Source organism: Euleptes europaea, chromosome 12 (assembly GCF_029931775.1).
Source record: "Euleptes europaea isolate rEulEur1 chromosome 12, rEulEur1.hap1, whole genome shotgun sequence".
In the NCBI taxonomy this organism is placed as follows: Eukaryota; Metazoa; Chordata; class Lepidosauria; order Squamata; family Sphaerodactylidae; genus Euleptes; species Euleptes europaea.
Genome location: NC_079323.1, coordinates 44,548,517 through 44,567,447, shown reverse-complemented (window position 1 = coordinate 44,567,447; position 18,931 = coordinate 44,548,517). Strand labels below are relative to the sequence as shown.

The window sequence follows — 18,931 nt, the reverse complement described above, 5'->3', positions numbered from 1 at the left end:
TTGGTACAGCTTCTATGCTTGCATATGTGGGTTTTGGCCGATCTTGTGGTCATTGCTATATACATTAATCTGCAAGGGCATTGTATAGCGTAAATTACACCTTGGAATTACAGTTTACAAATGCTCTTATGTAGAAGCTCTTGGTTTGAGATGAACCATGGAATACCGTAATTTTAAAACATAGACAGCCAACAGAACAATTTACACAAGGAAAATTACCTGTGGGGATTACCCTGCCTCCTGCCACATTTTTATCTACTGTTGATTCACTCAATTTACTTCAGACCAGCATGTCTCTGAAACTCCTGGCACTTCTACAAGTAAACAATAGATGAGATTTGCACGTAGGGATTCCTGATAGAAGATAGCAATGTTTTTCAAATATTTCTCTAACACTAGCATATGTTTGGTCATACGTGAGAGAAATCACCATTCTGTCTATGGTCTTATTCTTATTGTGAAGTGTTAGTAAGTTTGCCCATGGTATATTCTTACGATTCTGAAACAGGCCTATATATTGTTCAAAGTGAGATAAAATCTCAAGTTTCTTTGAATTTAATCCATAAGAATTGTGGATCTTTCCATTTTTTCCTCCACCCCACAACCACTTCCAACGCAGGGAAAGTTTATTCCTGTGGTACAGGGACCCATGTGGAGCAACAGTCACATGGGTCAGCAGACTGCATTGAGAAGAGGGGATGGGACATCCTCCTTGCTCTTTAATCAGGGCAGCTATACTGATGGAAGTGGCAGGAAGGGTTTATGCTTCCCACTTCCCATTTCTTGTGGTTTCTTCCCAGTACACTCCACCACCCAACATGGTGGTTACTCCACGCCAGTTCAACAGCTCCCTCAAATCAACTTCATCAGTGCTGGAATTGGCAGCTAAATGAGGAGAAAGCTAGGAAGTTCTGTTGGCTAATGGATCTCTGGGTTCAACCATATAAATATGTTTGTTCCAAGTAGGACACTCCAGCATGTTTTTAACATTTCTTCACAGCATATTTCCTTTTGCATTACAGAAAAGATTATATCTATAATGCCAGAAACAATATGATCATGCCTTCTGTTTGCCTTGTAACTATCCTATAACTAGGTATTCTATTAAAAGTATTTTAGTGCCTATTTAAATAGTCCCTTTGGGGCAGATGTGTTGCCTTTTTCTTATACTAAGGCAACTTTCACTTTTATGATATGTGTGATGCATGTGGAGACAGAGCCTTATGTTATGAGCAGCTGAGGATAATATAATGTACTTTAGTTCTGTGCCCACAGACACAAAATTCCTGCCACTTAGTGGTACTGTGAGAGCCCAGATTTTGCCCTCTCCTACAACAGTGCTCTTAAATGTAAGACTCCAGATATGAAGTTTACCCACCATATAGTCCCTTTGGGTGGATGCTGAGTCGTTTAGCATCAGTGGTAGCCAGTTGTTATTACCACAAGTTCTGGTATTAGAAAATGGCAGCATTCATCTACATGTGAAAAAGGAGAGCATTAGTGACATATCTGGGGCAGGAGAAAACCTGGCAGGGGGTAGGCATGAACCAGATTTTGCTCCCTCTCACTTTGTGTCCCAGATAGCTGCACAGAACTCAGTAGGAAACCTTAGGCTCATCCTCTCATCTATGTTCTGTCTGCATTCAGTTTCTTGATATGAAACTAAACTCGACTATGATTCACAGTGTGAAAGAAGTTGCATTTGTAGTCAAAGTTAATTGTATCAAAACATAATATCTCGGACTTATTAGAGATTGACTTGCATCCAGTGAACGATTAACAGTACAAAGTTCTCAAAATAGAGCTTTTGCTACTCCTGCTGCAAATCATTGAGTCCTCTGAAATTGTACTCTTGGGAGTCAGGGAACACAGACAGCATTGAAGGAAAATTTGGGGCCAGCAGTGGAAGAGGTGAAGGGGATGTCCTGCCAAACCAACAGAACAGTTTGTCATATATCTTCCCCGGTAATATTACCCTATAGTTCTATCATGGTGGTTTTGTAACTTCAATACTAACTATCAATCAATGGTTGAAAACACTTTCAAAAAATCCTATACTCTGTAATACTCTGGTTTTTTTTTTTTTTTTGCATTAATGTAAATTTTTCTATTATTCAGAGTACCATGTCAGTAAATATTCATGTTCAAATGCACACTTAATGTGATCATTTTTAAAATAGTGTTCACATACTTCTACAAAGAAATAGTATTGATTTTCAGTAAATTCACTTTTTCTTTCATTTTTTCAGTTCAACTTTGTGAATATAGTAGTTTAGCACTCCAGTTCTCATGGTTATTTACAGACATCTTTACTTGCTACTCCAATACCATGAGCACTCAGCAATGGAAAATTTCAACGTTTAATAGCATGGTAAACTAAGCCCAAGACTTCAAACTTAGCTTTAAGTAATATTTGAATTTGCTTTACTCATTTACATAGTACAACATCTTGGCATAAACATTAAATTTAATGCAACATTTTTTTTCCAGATATACCTTCAGTTAAAATTATATCTTCCACACCATGGCCAGAAGAAGGACAATCTATAACTTTGATTTGTGAATCCAAAGGAAAACCACTGTAAGTGATTTAACAAGCAATATATTTTTGTTATTTTCTTCATTCTCCTTTGATTGCAGTATCTGACTGCAAAGCTCTGCTGGGTTTCCCCCCACCCCTCTTGTCCTGGGGTGTAAAGTGATCTCTGATACAGAAAAATCCTTGAAGCATGTCTTCATTAAGTGCCTATGGAAGACTGGTCTTTTACTTTGTCATTTATTTTAGTTTTGGGAAAGTATTCCTGCTGTGTATTTTTTAAAAGTAAGCCATTTCAACCTGAAAGGATTGCAGGCTTATTTGCTGTTCATATCATCAGTCTGATGATGGGTACATATTCTCAAAGCTTCTCATTTGATGAAAAACTTCTAAAATCAACACCTTTTTAACACCAAAATGTTGAACTCTTTGCCTGCTTCGGTTGTCATTTACATGGTAATTGGAAATTTAATGATATATGCAAATTATCTTTTCAGCTATCTTACTTTTAAAAATAGCTTTAAGGCAATGAAGTTGTATATTTTTAAGGCTGACCAGAAATTTGTTTACTCATTCCTGCACAAACCTTAAGGTGACCCTACACATTTTAAGAATACATTGAATCTGTCATTTGAAAAGAGAATTCAAAACAGTTTGTTTCTTATAATGTAATCATAACTCCCAGCTATAACCCTTTCAGATGGTTAATTTGGGATTTTATTTTGAGATGTTGAGATAACTGATGTAAGCTTAATATCCTAGTAGCCGTAAGGAACTTGCATGCCTTATTGGCATGGTTCTGTTTTTGTTTATAATGTTAAGATTGGATGCATTTGGTACATTTGCAGTGCACAAACCAATGTATTTGTCATGTTATTACAAGCTAATCTATCTACTTAATTTGTAACATAGGTCATTAAAGAGAAATTTAGAAAATATATCCTATTCCAAGTACACAGGTTGTGGGTGGACAATATTTTAAGGCAGCGGTTCCCAAACTGTGCTCCACAGAGCACTTGGGGCTCTGCGAAACATCTCCTAGTGCAGGGGTCGGCAAACTCATTAGTCAAAAGAGCCAAATATCAACAGTACAACGATTGAGATTTCTTTTGAGAGCCAAATTTCTTAAACTTAAACTATATAGGTAGGTACACTGTTTATTAACTTAATAAACTTTAATTAAAGTTTTAAGTCTTAATTAAACTATAGGTACACTGAATAAAACTTGATATCATACTTAATAGTGATCTTATTTATTGATAAAAATTAAATTGTAAGTCCCTGCCATTTCCCCCTCCCCGTCTGGAGTCCTCGTTTGGAGGCCTGGTCTACCGCCATAAAAGCCTATTGATAGACCTGGCCTCCGGCTGAGTCCCATTGGGAGGCCAGGTCTACCCATTGGCTTTCTTGGCAGTAGACCTGGCCTCCGGAGGCCCATAGAAGCCAATTGGTAAACCTGGCCTCTGAAGGGAGACTTTTTCCCCCTCCTCGGAGTCCAGGTCTACCGCCAAGAAAGCCAGTGGGTAGACATGGCCTCCCAATGGGACTCAGCCGGAGGCCAGGTCTACCAAAGGAAGCCCGCCCCGCCCAACAGCTGATAGGCGGGCGGGGGGGGCAGGAACTGCCGAGCCGCCTGCCCAGCAATCGCGTGGCTAGAGTGGAGGGGAGGCTTTAGCCTCCCAACCATTGAGGGCAAGGGAAAGGGGAACCTGGCCATTCTCCACGGTGGGGGGGGGAGACAGTGCGCCCGCTCGCCTGCTCTTTCGTGCTCGCTCGCTCGCTCTCAAGCGCGCCGGCTCTGCATCCCGGCTGCCGCACTCAACGGGCCGAAGAGCTGCATGCGGCTCGGGAGTCGCAGTTTGCAGACCCCTGTCCTAGTGGTCTGTGAAGAGATTGGAAAGAAAAATACTGTCATTTGGTTTAGTATATAGGTGCTAGGTGAAAATTATTGCTCCGTGATGAATTTCTCTCCTGAAAAGTGCTCCATGACTCAAAAGGTTTGGGAACCTGCTGTTTTAAGGAATGAACTTTTCCCCCTGGCACATTTAATCATGGAGCTCTCCTGGTATTTGAAAGATATTGTACATCTTCACAGAAAATAATTTATTATTTACTTCATTTATATCCTGCCTTTCTCTGTAATGGGGACTCAAAGTGGCCTATGTTGTTCGCCTCTCCTCCATTTTATCCTCTCAGCAACCTTGTGAAGTAGGTTTAAACTGAAAGAGAGTGACTGGCCCAGGGTCATGCTGGCTCTTCTGATCTGCATGGTAACTTCTTCTAGGCCTTGCTTCTATTTAAGATTAAGTTCTTCTGTAGAGTGGGAATAAAGCAGGATGGGCAGTTATATGAGAACAGAGAGAAAGCATTCTAAAGCAGAAAGGAACACTGGAAAGAAGAATGATCTTCTAGGGTTAATTCAGAACAGAACCTCTATACAAAAATTTGCAACAGTTTCAGATTGTCAAAGAGATCTCATATAGGACAAAGATTGTAAAACCAATGTGTCCACTGACATATTTACATATGTCCATTGACATAGCCTACTCCCAGGCATTCTCTTATTCAATGAGTTTCCATATGAAATGTATTTATTCAGTCAATTTTGTCGCATGCCATATTCCCCAAGTCTTATTTTATGCAGATAATATTTAATGAGAATATTCATGACATAGTCTCGTATCTCTTGTCTATTTTAAAGAAATTATCACAAAATCAGAGATCCTTGTTTCTTGGAAAAACTAGTACAGTGGTCAGCAAACTCATTAGTCAACAGAGCCAAATATCAACAGTACAACGATTGAGATTTCTTTTGAGAGCCACCTAACTGGAGATGCCAGGGATTGAACCTGGGACCTTCTGCATGCCAAGCAGAGGCTCCACCACTGAGCCACAGCCCCTGCATATATTTCAACTTTTCTGCCAACTTCCATTATCTTCCCATACCAGAGTTCTGCAAAGCCCAGCTCCTGCAGCAAGAACAGGGTGATGGCAGAGCTTTCCTGTGGAGGGCAGCCTGCAAGGCCCGCATGTCCATGTTGCGCCGCGGTGCACCGGCGGGGAGGGGATCAGGAGGCGCTGCGCCGGCCCTGCGCGACCACCCGCCGCCAATGCTGCACCCCTCCTCCTCCTCCGGGCATCGTCTGGGGGTCACGGGGGGGCCTTCCCTGGGCCAGCCGCCCGCCTGGGGACACTCCGTGCTGATGCACCTCCTCAATGCGCTGCCGCCTCCTCCTCCTCCTCTCCGCCGGGGGGGGGGTCTAGGGCTGCCCCGGGGACGGGGTCCAGCTGGAGGAGGAGGCGGAGGAGGAGAAGGAGGGGCGCGGCGTCGGGTGATCACGCAGGGCTGGCGCGGAGCCTCCTGATCCCCTCCCCGCCGGCGTGCCGCGGTGCAACATGGACATGCGGGCCCCGCCCCACCCTCCTTTCCCTGCGCAGAAGGGGCGGCCACCCTGCCCACCCCCGGCTCGGCATCCGGGCCCCGACAAGCCTCGACGGCGCAGCTGGTGGGAACCGGGGAATGCAGCCGTCGCTTCCAAGAGAAGGTGGTGGGGTGCGGCCGCTTTGGCAAGCCTGGGCACGCACCTGCAGCGGGCGGGTGGGTTTGGGGGTCGCTGTGTGTCGCAAGGGCGCAGCAGCGCACCCAGCCGCTCTTGGCAGCCACCCTGTGGGGCCGGCGGGAGGCTCTGGTGCGGCCCCTTGTCTTGCTGCGCTCCTCCGCCCTGGCCAGGAGAGGTGCGGCGGGGGGCCTGCGAGCGCATCCTCAGCAAGACAGCCTGAGCCAGGATTCCCAGCAGGTTTGGGGACTTCGCGTGGCTCAGGAATGTGCGGGGGTGTCTGTCGGTTGGTCGGGTGACGGGTCCCCGCGCCTCTCTCCTCACACATGCATGGACACCCGCCTGCTCTGCCCAGGCCCGCCTGAGGGGATTGAGTGGCGCTGAGGGGGGGAAAGGGAGGGCGGCGGTGGCAAGCATCTCTCTGTGCCAGAGCGGGCGAGCAGCAGCGGCAGGAGGAGAGGCTCAGTTCATTTGCACGGCGGAGGCGACGACAGCCACCGCCGCCTTTCCCGTCACCCGACCGAGAGCTGCACTCAAGGGGCCAAAGAGCCGCATGCGGATCGCAAGCCGCGGTTTGCCTACCACTGAATTAGTATGATGGGTCATGTGCGTAGACATGAAATCTGGGGCTATGGGCTGATCTAACTTTTGACCCTATTTATTTGCCCATGCAAGATTTGCAGAGACTAAAATATCTAACATAAGGATGTGATGTGCTGATTAAGCATATGTAGGGAGCTTTAATGATATTGTGCATCATTTCAGTTTGGTATACTCCTGAAACAGTGGAGCATTTCCCCCCATTTTTTCACTGCTTGCTAAATCTATACTGTTTGATAGTAATAGAAAGAATGCAAAACAAAGTGTTTGAGAAATGTATTTTGTGAACTCCAAATGGGTTATGAATATTTTAGTTAAGCAATATCTATAACACTTCAATGGAAAATAATAATGCCTATCCCATAGATGATGTCCCAAAAATATGGGCACCCTATCTTAGATCCATTTGGCAGTCTGGTGCTTCTTTCTTGCAGTCCTTTTTTGTTGATGGTGGATGGCAGGCTGTTTATAATTCCCCTGCTGTTCTACACAGAACCTACAGCTATACAGATTGTATGTTTGACAGATGTCAGAGAAGAATTAAAATTTGCTCTGTCTATTCAGAAGCAGTTCATGTGGTGGCTAATGGATATGACAGATCAATAGGTAGGCTCTGTTTTTTTTAGGGTTTTTTTTCCTTTTGTCTTTTTAATGCTGGAGTACCGAGTCACTTGGAATGTCTGTCTTCTTGGCTTCCACTACTAACTAGTTTGATTTAAATGTTCTTGAAGATATTTTAGAACCCAATCCCTTTGCAGATTTTAAACAACCCAGTTACCTTTCTGATCCAATAATCAGAAACGGACTACCAGCAAAACAGGAAAATCATCAGTTTGATATATGGAAGATGACTTCTTGCAAAAATAATGGTAGATCTTACTATACTGGATAAATGCTTAACAGAATATTGATTAAAGTCCCTGGTAACAAACGTTTATAAATTGCAGGTATATATGTCAAATACATTATATGATCTAATACAGGACACAGGATATCCTTTATAGTGATTAATACAGGTGTGTATTTGGGTGAAACCAAGCAAAAAATATACCCAAAATACTTTTTGGGTATATTTGGCACTTCTAAATATTTCTGGGAATTTTCAGGACACCCCCCTCCCCTGGTCTCAAAAAATCCCGGAAATATTTGGCATTCACCAGGAAGATTGGAAGCCAGCATTTGCAGGCCCCTGGGAACGTTTTTTTTTTTTTTTTTAACCGTTCCGCACCCTTGTCTTTCCCACCCCTTTCTTTTTTTTCTTTTTTTCTTTTTTTGCATCTTGGCAGAGTTCAATGGACTTGCCTGACTGCTTCTGTCAGTTTCAGGTTTCTTTGTAAGTTTCAGAAGGTTCCCCCCCTCCTTTGGAAGAGTTGTTTTGTGTTCTCTTCATGGGTTTTACACTGTTGCTCACTCAGTGCTTGGATTTGTTCTTCTCTGGTATGATATCAGTCCTGTTGAGCTTGCACTGCCAAAGTGGCCCTGGGTTCTGCTTGGCATTATGTACATTCTCAATGGTTCTGATGGGCTTGCAAACCCCCCCTCCTCTTGTTTGGACTTGTTCTGCTGCCCAAGTACTATATTGGTATTGGAATGCAGGGATATCGGGAATAAAAAGGTAAAGGTCATTCCTGACCCATGGGGTGAAGTCACATCCTGACATTTCCTAGGTAGACTTTGTTTACGGGGTGGTTTGCCAGTGCCTTCCCCAGTCATCTTCCTTTTACCCCCAGCATCAAGCTGGGTACTCATTTTACTGACCTCGGAAGGATGGAAGGCTGAGTCAACCTTGAGCCGGCTATCTGAAACCAACTTCTGTTGGGATCGAACTCAGGTTGTGAGCAGAGCTTGGACTGCAGTACTGCAGCTTACCACTCTGTGCCATGGGGCTCCTATATTGGGAATACCAATACTTTTAAGGTCCAATATACCCAAATCTGGGGGGGCAGAACCTTTTTTTTGTTTTGTTTTTTTGCACATTCCTAATGATCTCGTCAGACCTCAGAAGCTAAGCAGGATCGGCCCTGGTTAGTATTTGGATGGGAGACCACCAAGGAATACCAGGGTTGCTGTGCAGAGGAAAGCACTGGCAAACCACCTCTGTTAGTCTTCCAGGGAAACCCCAAAAAGGGGTCGCCATAAGTTGGCTGCGACTTGATGGCACTTTACACACACACAATGATTAGATTGAACATTTACACAGAAGAAACACAGACAATTTTTGATCCCATGTAGAAGTTTACAGAAGGAATTGGCAGGGTGGATCTTTTCCTTCCCCTCCTGCTAGACATCCAACTCTTGTCTCAGAAATTCTCTCTGAGGACTGGAGAACTCTTATGAATAATGTACACCATATTACAGGGACTGCAAGGAAGAAGGAGGATCAAGTGACATTTCCTCCTCCTCCTCTCTCATGCAAGCAGAACTCTGAAAGTGGAACAGACAGAAGAACATAATTTTGCCTAATTACTCCTCTTCCTTGCAGCCACCTGCATGGAGAGGCAGTGGCACAGTGACCAAGCATCTGCTTGGTATGCAGAAGATCCCACATTCAGTCCTTGATATCTTCATTTATAAAAGGAGCAGGCAGTAGGTGATGTGAGAGGCCACTGCCTGTTAGAATAGACAATACTGACCTTGATGGATCAATTGTTTGATTCAGTATAAGACAGCTTCATGTGTTCATATATGTGTTCACCTAAGTTTGTGTAAAGTGCCATAAAGTCACAGCTGACTTATAGCAACCCAGTAGGGTTTTCAAGGCAAGAGGCTTACAGAGGTGGTTTGCAATTGCCTTCCTCTGCATAAAAACCTTGGTATTCATTAGTGGTCTCCCATACAAGTACTAACCAGGGCCAGCTCAGCTTAGCTTCTGAGATCTGACAAGATCAGGCTAGCCTGGGCCATCCAGGACAGGGGTGTTCATCTATACTGGGGTCCATTTTGTTCACAAGGGTCCTCCAACCCTCAGAGAGGATTTCTGGTACAAGCAAGAGTGAAGGAGAAGATAGGGAAAGATCTACTCTGCAAAGTTTTTTCATGAGTTTTTGTGCAGGATCCATCCCATCGTGTGTAGCTGTGCATTTCTTCTAATACATGACTATTCCATCTTTGATAACTTGGTGGTTCCTTGTTTTTATGTGGTCTTTTAAGAAAAAAAATTCAAATTAAATAGAATTATGCAAGGTTTGGAGGAAACAGCAGAACTGTAATGACTGCCCCCCACTGAAAACTGCACAACTATCATTAAAAACCCTAAAATCTACATGACATTGGAGAAATTCTATACTTTTAACAAGAATTCTAACTAATCTGCATGTATGCTCCTAGAGGTGTATTGTATTGAGAATAAAGCATTTGAGAAAATATATTATAAAGAAAGGGTTATGGAAATCCTTGGTATACATCATGGCTCTTAACCCATGATCCATGCATGGATTGGCTTCAGGGGATTCACAAACTAGGTGCAAAAAAGTGACCCTTTTCTTCAGTTTCCTTCTAGTTACTTTGAAATTGTCTTAGTGATTTTTAAAAAAATGTTATTAAGGTGTTGTTTCACTCCAGATAAGTGTAGGGTAGCATAGGATGCTACTGTACACAGTCAGGTAACATACAATCATCATTTTCACCATGCTATGATATCTAGAATAGATGGAGCACCTGTGATGCTTGACAACACATCTGGTTTTGCTGTTTGGTGAAGAAAGAAACTCTACACATCGTGGTGTCTCAGCTCTGTACGTCAGCATGTATTAGTGTCAAAGACTCTACCACAAATCTTGAAGACCAAGGGTCTTGTCTAATGCTGTGAAAGTTATCAATTTAATCAGAACCAGGCCTGAAGGATCCAACATTTAGGTGAGCCGGAGAGTGGCATGGAGCCCGCCAACAACAGGCATACAAGAAAGATAACTAACACATTACTGGAGTGGAAGTGTCCGCAACTTTATTGATTACATCTGACAGAGCCTTGGTGCAGCATAGGGACAACGGATCCAGGAATTGGCCAAGCAATCTTCCAGCTGATGTGCAGAATGCCTCCACCCAGCATGTGGGACTCCACATGGGCTTAGGCCACTTGGGGTGAGTGTGCCTTGACAGCCCTCAAGCTGGGCATCTCCCCTGAGTCCTCACCCCAAAATCCCTTAATGGGATTTTGCTGGGGGAAAGGGTACGCAAGCCAGTTTTCCCCAATAAATGGATCTAGCCCCATGCTGACACAGCCAACAAATTGTGACAATGAAAAGGAGGGTGCACAGAACACGAAACCATAACAAAATGACAAAGGGTGAGATGGGAAGGCAAAGACACAAGCCCAACTTATCTCGGTGGCACAGAGGGGGCTTTTTGTATCCTGGGCCAGCAGACCTGAGGTCCACCAGTCTGCGTCCAACCCCCACTCCCAGCAATGTAAGGCCATGCCTGATTGGCCAGGCCTTGGGGCATACTGGGAAGCTGGCACAGCCATAGAGGCTTCCCTGGCTGTTTTCCCCCAGCCACACCACCCACCGACTCTGTGGCCAGTGAATGGCATCCTCCTCCGACTCCCCATGAGCCATGAATAGGGCCCCAGATAAGTCTGGGGTTCTTGCTTGTCAAAAAAATATATGGGAGGAGAATATGAAGCTGTTCTCTACTACACAGAAGACTGCTGGCTTTCCAAATTAAAAATCTTGAAGTACATGTTTGAACTTTGGGCAGAAGTTTAAATGTGTGTGTGTGTGTGTGTGTGTACGTGTGTTTTGAGGATGAGAAAGTGAGAGTGAGAGAGGTAAATGAATGAGGTAAATCCTTAAATTCAAGGCTTTGCAGTCATCTTGAAGGATGCTGCTGAAACATTATGAGTTTGTTTGGCCAAGCTGCCATTCTGGAAGAGGAAATTGGAGGTTGACAACTATGCAACTTTCTAGCGCAGCAGGAAGTGCTTCTACAGGCTATAGTAGAGAGTGGCAAAGCCTTGTCAGTTTCTCCGCAGGCAGACATCTGGACATCTTAAAACTGAAATGTAGATTCATAATCCTTTCCTTGCTGAAATAGACAACGTCAAGGATGCTGATTTTTTCCAAAGATGGCCATCACTGACTCGAGGACAAAGGAAATGATGCAACATTAATTCAGCTCAGAGTCTTGGAGAATTCGGATGTTCCTTGACACAAGCCTACCCTCGTCTGGTAAAGCGAGGTATGGGAGCTCTGATTCTGTTTGCTATTACATACCTTTTGTGAGCAAATGTTTTCATCACCTGTTACCATCAAAACAAAAAGTCAAAATCAATTGAATGTCCAAGATGACAGGTATGTTGCCATGTCAAAGAGCAGTCCCCAATTTCAACTTTTTATTCAAGCCAAACTACAACAGACTTCTCATTGCAATTTACTTTTGAGCAGAATTAAAGTTTTATTTGCACAGTTTGGATTTATTTCAGAAAGTGGCCACTAATATTTACATGCATAAATGAGAATGAGAGAGTCATAATTATTTGTAAAGACCATTTTTATGTTCTGTCTGTGTAAAGGAAATAAATTTTCAATGCAGTTAAATAAATTATATACAAATTTTGTGTGTATGTGTTTGTGTGCATTTTTCTGGGAAGGGGGTCCATGGCTTCCATCAGATATTCAAAGAGATCCACGACCAAAAGCAGGGTTAAGAACCATTTGTGTAGACGATTCAATCCATTGCCTTAGCTATACAAAAAAATAACATTTGTCCTTTAACCATTCATATGTAAACAGAAAATGAACTGAGATTGTCAAATGTAAAATAACCCTAAAAGAGCCAAAAATATGCAAGTTGGTGCATCACTATCCATTAATTTTGGCCAGATCAATGCTGCCATCTTGAGTAGTCTCCTAGGCAGACCTGTGTTCAGAAGCAATCACCCTGGTGTCTTACCTCCATGAACATGCTCAACTACTTTAAGAACCATCAAGAAGGAACTGATTTCATAAAGCTAAAATGTCCCCTTCCCTTCCTACTTCTGGATTTACCAAAAGGAGTTAATTAAAAAAATAATTTGTGAAGATGAGTTCAAGACATCTTTTCATGCTAAATGTTGTACTGGAGTATAAAGAGACACATACTGCATCCATTGTGAAAGGGACACCATTTTATATCATCATTTCCTCCTTTAAAAACATGGACAACTTCATCCTGTTCTTATCCTGAACCAGACAGAATCTGTAAGCAATCAAGTTACTGTGGACAGCTATATTACCAAATGGAATGGGCAATGGAAGGACAGATTGCCCATTGTTGCTTTTTTTAAAGCTAGAAAACAATTTGCACATAAGTGTAGTTATCATTCAGTTCTCACTTCTCTTCAAGCTATGAAGGCTGTTAGCAAGAATGCATCTTGCCTTTGGCTGCTCCTTATGCTGTAATTTCCTAGTGCTGAAGTGTATCTGCAAGTTAGTTCCTAGGCTAAAATTGTAACACAATAAAATAAATTATACAGTCAGTCTCTTGGCAAGTAAAGCAAAAATGTATTTTAGTATCTCAGCATATCTATGTCATTATTAAGCATGTAAAAATTCTTACTGGGGAATAAATAGAATTCTAGAGAATAAAATTAGAATTTGAGTCATGAAAATGACGTGTGGGACCAGATGTGTGACTGAAAATTCCCAAAATTTAACAGTCCCAAGCACAACATATCCAAGTTTTTCAATGAACAACTTCCAAGTTCACATCAATAAACATTTAGAGTGGCTCTTAGAGCTAGGACTTACCTGAGGCTCTCATAGTTGTCATTTAAAAAGAAAAATTAGTAAACAGAATAATGGCATTTGAGATATATATTTACTGCATAGCCCTCCTTTCTTGCTGAGACTCATGAATACATTATTGTAAATGAACAATATGGTGCGCCATATATTGACTTGCCTGCATGAAATAGGGCAGTTTCAGTGATGACTGATAATATCCTAGTGTGGCATGTCTGGCATCTTACTGTGTGCTGCTGCTTTTCCTCTTTGTAAGAAGCACTTGCTAGTCATCCATATGTGTGACTCTGTGGGCTACTATCATACTACAGTTCCAGCTAAACTATTCTGTTTTCTTTGGGAATAGAAAAACAAACTGAAGGTTGATGCTTTGATACCCAGGCTCCATCTGCGAGTACAAAGACCTTTGTTTCTATGGAACATAGAAATATACCAGCATGAGATATGTATCAGGCTGTAAATTTAATATGGTATACATCCCGAAGTCTATCGTGTCAAGAAACTGGTCCTTTAAGCAGTTTCTTGTTCAAAACAATGGTTCAGGCTGAGGCCTAAAAAAGATGGAAGTCTTCCTTTAATTGAAATTTAGCAAGTTTTTGCAACTGCAGAGACTTAGATAAGGGAGACAGGAGGAGGAAGCCAGGTGCAGTTCACACCACTGAGCATAACAACTTCAAGGACAGGGAAGATGGGGAGTACATTCCATCTAGTTAATGCCTGAGAGTGGGAGTGAGGCCTTGCTAAGGGGACATGGCATAGCCTCAGAATGTTGGGTCTAATTAGTAAATTCCGGTGATCACTAGGTCACCTTGTCAGCAACCATTTTGTTGGTCAAAATGACATCATTGGGCCAACCTCTGATTGGTCAACTCAAATCACGCTAACACAGGCCTGGGGCTTCTAGCTAAGATCTTTCATTCTAGTTTTGAGCTAACTCCAAGCTTCCTTCTGTCTTGTCTTGAACCTGGGTGGGTCTTACTGACTGGAAACATGTCTTTGGATTCTGAATTTGAAACCTGGATGGACTCAGCTTTCTGTGGGTCATCTGAAAAGGAACCAATGTTTGTAAAGTGTTGAGTTAGATCTTTTTAGCGTTATTATTTTAGCCTCACTGTACACTGCACTTTTATGAATATTCTTGCACTATTTTAATATATCACTTTAATTATATTTTGTGGTGTCTTTGAATTTCAGGAGGCCTCAATGTGAATCCAGTACTTTGGCCTTCATTGGCTACAGCTACCAGATTAATAGATTTTGAAACTTGCCTTGTGAGCATCCCACCTTGCAAGGGTGACTTTCTTGATCTTAGTCCCAGGAGGGACAGAGGCTTGCCTGTTGATCTCTGCCTGGCTGGATAGTGAAGGGGACTGGTGGCAGGCTACCTACTGAGGCGGGTGGACTGACACGTCGGTGTTTTTGAGTTGTGTTTTGTTTGCTTGCACCATCCCAGAAGATCATGCCAGTAGGGTCTTTTGACATATAGCCCCTATATCAAAGGAAGACAAAGAAATAGCTTACCTATTTAACTGTAACTATGGCTCTCTAATGCCTGGAGTAGTAATCTTCAGAAAACTGGTATATGGTTGAAATTAGGGCTGTTGAAAAAAATTTTGGTAAAAGAATATGACTTGGATCGAGTGAAGCATTTCTGTAAATGGATTTCCACCCATGGAGCATGACTTTATCACTTCCACCTTCCTGCTGCAATGCAGAATTCCTGGGGATCTCAATCTCTCAGAAGCAGCATTTCTGGGGTGGCATTTGGGGCTGGATGGAGGAGGTAAGAAAGTTATGCTACATCCTTTTGTCTGTGGAAACGTCCTGGTGTATCCCAGCCTATGTAATCAACCTATTTTCAAAAGGATCTTCCATGCTCATCAATTTCTTGGAGATTCTTCAATAGTTATAATGTAGAAAAAATACTTTTTAAAAGGAATTGAAAAAAAATTAGACTCTTGCCAAATATCTATATAGGTATTTAAAAATTAGATAATAGCAGGGCTTGTAGCTAGATTAGCTTTAGTGTACTGGCCACAGGCCATAGCAACTTAATGTGCAGGCATACAAACTGTACATCATCTACAAAAAATAGACAAAACACACAAAATACATTAACCCATATATAATATTTTATGTTGAAAAATTTACTATGATTTCATCTACTATAAACAATAGAGCCAAGAAATGAACCTTTGGATTTAATTTTCCATTTGCCTGACTGAAATATTTCTAAATAAATAAGAATGGGATGTAAAGAGTACTGTTTTAATCCTTATTCATAGCTGTTCTAATAAAACACAAAGATTTTAATTGCTGTTTGATCTAAGAGTTCTATCAAAAACTGACATGGGTCAATGTAAATGTTGCAGTAAGCAAAAAATTAAAATAGTCCTGGGATGCATGCCCAGAAAGTTCATAATGGCATCCATTTCAGTGCAGGAGCACAGAAAGATAGGAATTGATTTTACAAATTACGAAACATGACAGGTTTCCAATATATTATTGCACACAGTTTTCATTTCTTATATTTTCCTCATACAAATATTTCTGTCTCCTGCCATTATACCACTGAATCTTCCCAGCTGTTATCTGTATGTGATTCCTTTTGAAGCTGGCTAGATCTGAAGGGTAAGAGACTACCCTTGTCCCTTAGTAGGCTGTGCTGATTTTATTTATTGGCTATCAGAAATGCAGTATGTTTTCAATTAAATATTCTAAAATTTTGTAATAGTTACACCTGGGGATGCTCAGCCAAAATATGACTCCACCGAGAAAACACTCTTAGGAAACTATCTCCAATAGGCAGTTTGTCTTTGTTACAACATCAAAAAAGTCAATTATGTTGCAGGATTATGTAAATGTTAGCTTTGCAACCTTACTTTGCAATATTTCTCTGAATTTAAGACTCTGGAGTGGTAATATATTATTCTACGGAGAGTTAAATTGGCTAAGAAAAATGCATTATTTCAGCTAAGATGTAAAAAACATACTTTAATACATTAAATTTTCAAGTGGTATGGAAGAGATTTGCTATTTGTGCATCAAGATTTTCATTTTACAATTGGGAATCCTTTTTTCCCCCTACAAAGCAACAAAATTGGTGTCATAAAAAGTGTCATGGCAAGAAACAGGTAGAAGCATTAGAGCCCATTTATAAATTACATTCCACAATAAAACCCACTACAGCACCTAAGAATGTCTCTTTTAGTGGTCTGTAAACTGATCAGATCACTTAATGGGCTCCGATCGGAGAAGAGCTTTGGAGAAGAGCTTCCTTAGTTTGAACCATCTTTGCTGCAATGTTTACTCCTAAAATGGTGCAGAAAATGCACTGTAAAAAACAAGTAGATGCCCTTTTCTTCTTACAGAGAAAAAGAAGGCTTTTAAAAGCCCTGTGTATTGCTTGGAACTAGTTTTTAATTGGAAGTAATAAAGCACATGCCATTAGTAAAGGGTGTAGGAAGGTGTTGTTGTTTTTTAATTTCTCGTTTCTGTATTCTTTTTCTCCAAGGAGTTCCTGAAACACCATGTTATCCTATTTTGTCTGCACAAGATCCCTGACAAGTTGGCTAGACTGATGGCAGTTGGTCTGAGATTATCCAGAAAATTTCATTGATGAGGGGATATTTGAACTAAGGTCTCTTATCCCAGTGTTCTGTGACTGTACCACACTGTTTGTAGCTACTTTCTACCTTGTTACTGCCCTAGTAGGGTTGCCAACCTCCAGGTACTAGCTGGAAATCTCCTGCTGTTACAACTGATCTCCAGCCAATAGAGATCAGTTCACCTGGAGAAAATGGCTGCTCTGGCAATTAGTCTCTATGGCATTGAAGTCCCTCCCCACCCCAAACCCCACCCTCCTCAGGCTCCACTCCCAAAACCTCCAACTGCTGGCAAAGAGGGGCCTATGCCCTGGATTCCAATTAACTATTGATAGTATGTTATTTATCCCTTGAGTTACTTGTACTTGGTTAGTTGAAATTTCATTACCAACTAAAGGTTGCTAATATGTCCAGATTGAACAATACAATCACTAATGTGAATAAGATAATAAAAAAAAACATATTACTTTACATTTAGGCATGCCTGGAGTGACCAGAAAAGGTGTATGTGAGAGAGAAGTGTTCAACCTTTCCACTGATGCCAGCTTACCTTCCCCTGACTTCTGTGCCCAAGCACTTGGCTGAACAAAAAGCATTGGTGGAAAAGGCCATTTAGAGGATAAGCTGTTAATATAGGGAGGATCTAGCAATGTTAAAATTGGACCCCTCCACCAGCTCTGTGATTGGGACAATTTCATGTTTAAACCCATGAAATCACATCTTGTTGACAATCACCCTAAAACGCTTATGATCTCAGCATGCTACAAAAACCTTAAAAAAAAAAAAAAGCAGTTGTGACTTTTCAAAAGGGAGAGTTAAGGCAAAATTTTGCATGTCTATTTTTTTGCAAAACAGATTGAGATCCTTGGTTCTTGTAGGTTATCCGGGCTGTGTAACCGTGGTGTTGGAATTTTCTTTCCTGACGTTTCGCCAGCAACTGTGGCAGGCATCTTCAGAGTAGTAACACTGAAGGACAGTGTCTCTCAGTGTCAAGGGTGTAGGAAGAGTAATATATAGTCAGAAAGGGGTTGGGTTTGAGCTGAGTATTGTCCTGCAAAATTGAGATCCCAAAATTGAGATTGAGATCCCATTTTCTCTGGGTTAAATAGAGCCGTGACAGTGGGAGGGGTTCATTCAATTAGTATTTGACCTGTCATAGTCCCATGTATGGTTGCCAGGTCCCCCTTCACCACCAGCGGGATGTTTTGGGGGTGGAGCCTGAGGAGGGTGGGATTTGGGGAGGGGAGGGACTTCAATGCCATAGAGTCCAAAGGCCAAAGTGGCCATTTTCTCCAGGTGAACTGATCTCTATCAGCTGGAGATCAGTTGTAATAGCAAGAGACCTCCAGCCACCACCTGGAGGTTAGTTAAATAAACACTCACTCTACTGTAACAAGTATTGATGCAAAATAAACAGTAGTAGGCAAATGACTGCTTTGGACTGTATAGCATTATATCTATACATAAAGTCACGTTCAAGTTGTATAAATATATCTTCAGGCCATGGAGATGCAGATGGTAACGCTGCTCCGGATGTATTCCAGCGTTTTCGCTACAAAAGTAGGTTCATCAGCCAAAAAAGGCTTAAAATACTATTCCTAGGATAAATATGGAGCTCCCAAACGGGCTGCTAGCTTGATCAATCGTACTTTATGTTTTGCATGAACTTTGTTACAGCTTTTTAGCTGGTCGCTTTTCTTCTTTGCGTTGTTACGTTTCAGCTTTGTAACCTCGGTTGCTTAGCCTGTTGTGTAATATATTTCTATTGTTATGCAATATAACTACAGCTTTGGCTGGTTTGTCATTTGCTATCTGTTGTTCGTTGTTTGATTTATTTTTTGCCTACTACTGTTTATTTTGCATCATCACCACCTGGAGGTTGGCAACCCTAGTCCCATGGAAGTCAGTGAA

General features: G+C 41.9%; 1 protein-coding gene across 3 annotated transcripts in view; it reads left to right on the top strand.

The window, feature by feature from the left end:
* CADM2 (cell adhesion molecule 2) overlaps nt 1-18,931 on the top strand; it is a 537,284-nt gene that overhangs the window by 415,514 nt on the left and 102,839 nt on the right. For all 3 annotated transcript variants that reach the window (XM_056858351.1, XM_056858350.1, XM_056858352.1), the window contains one exon: nt 2,491-2,581. In XM_056858351.1, the coding sequence (XP_056714329.1) occupies nt 2,491-2,581 (91 nt within the window). The remainder of the gene's footprint in view (nt 1-2,490; nt 2,582-18,931) is intronic.